The sequence below is a fragment of the Geospiza fortis genome, unplaced genomic scaffold, assembly GCF_000277835.1.
Source record: "Geospiza fortis unplaced genomic scaffold, GeoFor_1.0 scaffold172, whole genome shotgun sequence".
Classification (NCBI taxonomy): Eukaryota; Metazoa; Chordata; class Aves; order Passeriformes; family Thraupidae; genus Geospiza; species Geospiza fortis.
Genome location: NW_005054309.1, coordinates 11,373,998 through 11,380,439, shown reverse-complemented (window position 1 = coordinate 11,380,439; position 6,442 = coordinate 11,373,998). Strand labels below are relative to the sequence as shown.

Below are 6,442 nucleotides of genomic sequence, written 5' to 3'. Positions count from 1 at the left end.
CTTGGCCGTGGGCGCTATCTTCTGCCCCTCCGAGCTCACCTCGTACGTGGACAACGAGAGCGTTTTGCCGCCGGGGGCCTGCAGGGACACGGTGCCCTGGAAGGCGCAGAGGGGCACGGCCAGGGCTCCGCCCGTGCGCTGCGGGGAACAACACTGTAAGTGCTGAGATTGCCCAAAGTCCGGCAAAATCAGTTAGTGTGCTGAGATTGCCCCGAATCCGGCAAAATCAGTTACTGTGCTGAGACTGCCCAAAGTCCGGCAAAATCAGTTACTGTGCTGAGATTGCCCAAAGTCCGGCAAAGTCAGTTAGTGTGCTGAGATTGCCCAAAGTCCGGCAAACAGCCACTGTGCTGAGACTGCCCCGAATCTGGCAAAATCAGTTACTGTGCTGAGATTGCCCCGAATCCGGCAAAATCAGTTACTGTGCTGAGATTACCCAAAATCTGGCAAAATCAGTTACTGTGCTGAGACTGCCCCAAATCCGGCAAAATCAGTTACTGTGCTGAAATTACCTAAAATCAGCACCAATCAGCCACTGTGCTAGCATTGCCCAAAACCCAGCACCACTCTGCTGCATTGGTAACTCACTGCCTGCTCCTTGCAGAATTTTACATGCCTGGTATCTATGACTTGAAAGAGTAGTGAAAACTTTTTGTGGTATTATACACCTTAGTGTATGAAGTCCCAAGTGCCTGTGACTGACTGTGAAATCTACAGAATATGACAACCAAAGTTTAAATAAAAGCTGATTCCTTCAGTGCAAGGTTATGTCTGGTTTAATCAAACTCTTTGATTTGCCAGACTGAGCATGAGGCACCTGGAGGGAGAATGAGCACTCTCCACTTGCTGGAATGAGCACTGCATGTCTGCAGAATGAGACATTTCCAATCACTTTCTGAAAGTGCCTCTTTCTGAAAGTCTTCTCAAGGTTTCTCTTGAGAAATCAGTATTTACTGTTAGAGTGAAAAAGATCCATCAAGCCTCCTCTGTCACTGCCCAGTCAGTAACCAGGGAGACACTGAATGCTGTCATTTCCCACTTGAACAGCTCCAGTGGAAATGTTCAATTCCAGACACCTCTACCTGTTTCTAAAGTGCAGAATCCATTTGTCAGTGCAAATCACAATGCTGTGCTCTGGGGAGCACTGTGGATGCAAGTGCTGGGACTAACCCATGGTTACGGGGCCCAAAGGAGGGACAAATGCATTTATCCTGGGTTTAGATACAGCCAAGTAGCACTGATTATTACTGGAATTACTTTCAGTATAAATTATTATTAATGAGAACAGAAAGTGACCTTCATCTTGTCCTTGATCCCATTATTAATTACCCATTTTTGCTTCTCATGACACATCCATGGCAATAAATAGGAATCCAGAGCAAACCACACTCTGCTGGTATACCCTGTGAAATATTTTGCCTCCCACTCCCACGGTTCCCTGCAGTTCAGTGTTTGTCTTCAGCTCTCAGCCCTTCCCTCAGCAAGTTCCACTGTGTGTGGAGAGGATTCCCCACATCAGGGCATCCCCCATGCAGCCCCTGGAGACTCTCCTGGCTCTTGGAATCTGGCACAGGGATTTCACCAGAGAGCTCCATGTACCACCACAGGCATTTTTCAAAAGCAAAGACCCCAAAATCCCAGTGAAAGAAATCACAAATGTCCTTGTTCCCTAGGGAATGCTGATGCATTGTGAACAGAGAAATCTCTGCAGAATCGATCAAGCAAATCCCCTCATTATTTAATTACACATGCACCTTCCAGAGCTCACAGAAGACAGGAAGGCAAAACCTCCCCCAGCACCCCTGTGGGTCAGGAGCAGGCTCCCTGTGCTGCCCCTGCTGCCTGAGCAGGGTCTGGGCTGGATTCCCCAGGGAGGATATTGTCCACAGGGAAGCCTCGGCTGTGTCTGAGGCCCACAGCAGCTGGAACAGGCTCTGACAGACAGATTTCCATTTGGAAATGGTCAAAGAACAGCAGGGGCTGAGTGGGACACCGCACGCCATCCCAGCTGGTTCTGCAGTGTCTGGGGACAGACTCAAGCACAAGGCCCTTGGTAGGCTGTCCCTCCCGATTCCTGGTTTCCCAGGCCCTGGAATACCAACAGGTGTGCCAGCAGTGTCCCAGTGAAGCACAGGGTGCCAGCAGTGTCCCAGTGAGGCACAGGTGAGGCACAGGGTGCCAGCAGTGTCCCAGTGAGGCACAGGGTGCCAGCAGTGTCCCAGTGCAGCACAGGGTGCCAGCAGTGTCCCAGTGAGGCACAGGTGAAGCACAGGGTGCCAGCAGTGTCCCAGTGAGGCACAGGGTGCCAGCAGTGTCCCAGTGCAGCACAGGTCACTGGGCTCTGCTCCTCCTCCCTGGGACAGGGCTCTGCACCAAGAGCACACACAGCTTGTGCCACGTTCCTGTTGCTCCACTGGGCCCTGCTGCCCTCCCAAACAGAAATCCAGCGATCTGAAACAGCTCTGAGCAGTTTGCATTCCTAATTACTTTGGTCAAACACAGCTTGAGATGAAAAGGTCTATTTTTAGAACGTTTCCAGTATGGATCCTGGCTTTTCCTTTCCAGAGACAATGACTTTTCTGTTTGTTTTAAAATAGAGGCTTCGTCTTCTACTTCCCTAAGAGTGCAAATTAGCTGCAGTGGAATTAATTGCTGCAATGATTTGCCTTTTCTGAGGCTGGCTGCAGTACATGCAGAGCCAGGGGTCATGGCAGGAAGAGGGAAGCTCACCTGAGATGGGCTGAGCCCAGCAGGTGCCATTGCCTGTCTGGTGCAGATAGAGCTGGATTTTATCTGTCAGTACCAGGGGGTACAACAGAGCCCCAAGGTGAGGACAGCTCGGAGGGAAGGGCTGGGGGAGCTCTATCCAGCCTTGCCCTCCTGGGCACAAGTCTCTGCTCTCAGCATTCCTCTGCAGCTCCAGAGAGAGCCAGAGGCACTGGAACTGCAGCAGGAGCACCACGCAGAGGGCACAGGGAACAGGGTGAGACAGTGAAGGTAAATGTTACACTGATTTTCCAGCCACAGGAACCTCTTTGGAAGTCAGGAACGCGTTCCAAGCAGCTGAGCAGGAAGAGCCCCGTTGGGCAGAGCTCAGCACATCAGCAGGGCTGAGGTGGTGCAGGTTCCCAGCAGCAATGAGAACCTTCCAGGCCATTCCTAACTCAGCTTCTGTGCTGTGCCTGGCGTCCAAGGGAACGCTCACAACCTCCCTGCAGCCAGGGAGATGCTGTGTATTTCTCATGTTAAACACTCCTGCCTGCACTGCTCCCCCTCAGTGCAGTCACTTGCACAGCCTCCGCCTCTCCTTCCTTGCAGGGCACATAAATAGGTCCTGTGCAGCCTCTTCAAAGAGTTTCCTTGAGGCAACCCACAGATGAGGTAGAGAAAAATAATCAGCAAGCCTGGAACAAACTGCCAGCCTGGGAAATTTTTGTTGCCTGAGGGCACTGAAGCATAGACAAAATAAGACATGACATATTTACACCCCATCTCTTTAGGAAGGGAGATACATGGGTATTTTATGAGATGTTAAAGGTATTTTTCAAAAATGCAGCCGAGCAGGAGTTGGAAATGACAAGTACAATTTTCTCTCTCCTTCTCCATTACAGCCATCCTATCATATATTCAATAAACCCTGCTGCCTCATTCTCTCATGCCACTTTTATTTCAGAGAAAACACTTTGATGGAGCAACTCTTTACTCACGGAACAGACAATGAAGAGACAACCAGCTCCACAGCCACTACTGTCACCCCAAGGAAGTGCCACTCTCCAAGCCCACGGCTTCCAGAGGGAGCCAAAGGCATCCTGGGTGCTGTCTGGCACCTGCTCTTCAAACTCCATCAAACTGGCTGATCCCACATCTGTGGGGATGGCTGATCCTCCTCCTGCTGTCAGCTCTTACAGCTCTTCCTCCTGATGAGAAAATCAGCAGCTCTCCACCAAGAACCCCTGTATTTATGGACTGTCAGAGGAGCCCCTGTATTTCCTGCAGAAGGATGTGGCCAGTCAATGCTGGGGGAGTCTCCTTCTTCAACACATGTAGGAAATGCAGAGTGATGAGAACTGAGTGACTTTTCTTAGACTTTGGGACTTCCAGACATGATGAATAAAGGAGATGGTTTTCAGCTTATAATGTGTGGCCCAAATTGATCTTTCATCCAACATAAACCTGAGCAATGCATTCAAGTTATTTTTCCACGGCTCGCAGGGGTTTCAGGCTCTGCCCTTTCCCAGCTGCAAAGCAAATGTCAGCTGTGAAGCTCTGGCAGCTCCTGCTGCATGTCAGAACCCGGCAGAGCTGTGACTGCAGCGCCTGGAGCTCCTACCCCATGGGAGCTTCAGGGCCTGGCAGTGGGCTATACCTGGGAAGGTGTCAGAGGTGGATGAGTTGTGGTTCTCTGTAATGCAAGAAGGGAAGAGTATGTCCAAAAGGGCCAACAAGGCCCCAGGGCACATAAAACCCCCCAGGCAGTCACTGCCAGCTGCTCACACAGAGCTGCTCACACCTGCTGCAGTCCACAGCTGCAGCTGAACTGGCACCAGGGCACACGGGGAAAGGAATTCTATTCTTTTTTAAAACATCATCTGGAAACTCCTGCAAGGAGCTATGAACCTGATAAGGTGATTTTATAAACCAAGCTGTACATGGCACATGAGGCCTTGGCAAGAACTGGTAGATTAAAACCAGGCTGAGTCATCACTCACTTTTGCCCCCAAATGCAGGAATTCGTCTCTGCACACTGCAACAGAGTGAGCATTGGTTTTTTATGAAAGGGATGATCAGTCCCATTTGAAATATCAGCCAAATTCCTACTGTGACTCAGATGATAAACGTGTGTTTATCAGATGGCGAGAGAAGCCCATATTTGAATACAAAATACACCTTATCCATCTCCTGTGCATGTGCAGAGGCTGAGCATGAGCTGATCTGGCTCTGAAATCATCCTGCTTGGATTAGGTGACTGCAGAGAGCCCTTCCTAATGAAGCCTTCCAGAGCTCCTGTCTCACAGACTTCACCTGGGCTCTTACCCCACTCCCACCTGCTGCAATGCCCAACGGCCACTGAATTCCATGGTGGAATTCTCTGGGAAATGTCATCTTTTGGAGAGAAACTTCCTATTCATTAAAATAAAGTAACATAATTCATACTTCTTACCATACACAAATCATGCAGGTGCACACAAAATAAGAAAACCCCATGATTAAGAAGACAAGTGAGAAGTTATTGCAGGATCAACACCTGCAAATAGGTCTGTGGTGACTAAACATTATTCAGTGCCATGTATGAGTTTTACTAAAAAATGGGACTCATGGAAGTATCACTGTCAGTAAAAATCATTCCTATTGCATAAGGAAACTCTTACTGCCAGCAAAGAACAAACTGCTCCTTTACCTGCCGAGGGTTCCTCTCGGATCTGCTCCGGCACCACTCCCAGTCTGAGAGCTCGGGCGCGCGGCTCTCCTGGTGGCACAGCCTCCTCTCTGCTCCTTCAGGGAAGGAGCCAGGGCTGGTGCCCTGCTGGTGCTGGCCGGGCCCTGGGCCAGCAGCAGGGGTGCCCTGGGGGCCGTGTCCCAGTGCCCCTGTCCCTGTGTGGCCCAGGCTGTCCCTGCCTCTGCCCGGCTCCCCGCAGGCACAGCCCACCAGGCTGGGGTAGGACGAGGGTTTGCCGTCCCTGCTGCCATGGGGAGGGCTCTCCAGGGATATCCTGTAGATGCCACAGCCCTGCTGGAACGACAGGTTGAACTCAAAACCGCCGCGCTTGGCTAGGCAGGAAGGAAAGGAACTGTGTTAGGGGTTGGGACTGAAAAGAAAAAGGAGGTTACAAACACAATGCAAATGGCATGCTAAAACATGGAATAAATTATCCAGCTCCTGCTGGAAACAGACAATTTTCCCTCCATAAAAAAAACATGAATTGTTGAGAAGAAAGACTTATGAGAAGGAGCTGCCTTCTGGATGAACTGCAGTCGTTCTCTCTGGGAAAGGGGCTAGAAGGGCAGCAGGGGCAGCACAGGCCATTCTGCACCTGGGTGATGTGTTTAAAGCAAGGAAAGCCATGCACTGGGGATGGCTTTTCTCTAAGATTCAGGAGTTCTTTCTCCCCGATCAAGCAGGGAATGTCAGGAATTCGTCCACTGATGGTAGAGGATTTTCACTCCAGAGAATAGGAAACAACTCCCACATCCTCAGAAATATTTAGCCCTTAACATTTGCAGTTGAGACCCGATGATCCCTGTGAGCCCCTTCCATTCTGTTCCTCCAGCTATTTTCACACAAAGACCAAGCAAAAACAGGGCTCTTGCAGATGCCAAGAAGGTTACCAGGGCAGGTGTGGCAAGCTCTGTCACACCAACAACCCTTCCACACTTACTTTTGGCCCCTGGCGAAGGCACTGCACAGGAGCTCCTCCTGCAGTTGATGACGCAGCCGCAGGGC

At 50.6% G+C, this 6,442-nt stretch overlaps 1 protein-coding gene across 1 annotated transcript in view; it reads right to left on the bottom strand.

The window, feature by feature from the left end:
- Nucleotides 1–6,442, bottom strand: part of GPR149 (G protein-coupled receptor 149) — an 8,670-nt gene that overhangs the window by 434 nt on the left and 1,794 nt on the right. The window contains 4 exon segments of the mRNA XM_031055445.1: nucleotides 2–138; nucleotides 5,399–5,500; nucleotides 5,648–5,769; nucleotides 6,378–6,442. The exon segment at nucleotides 6,378–6,442 is cut by the window's right edge and continues 39 nt beyond it. Of these exon segments, the coding sequence (XP_030911305.1) occupies nucleotides 2–138; nucleotides 5,399–5,500; nucleotides 5,648–5,769; nucleotides 6,378–6,442 (426 nt within the window).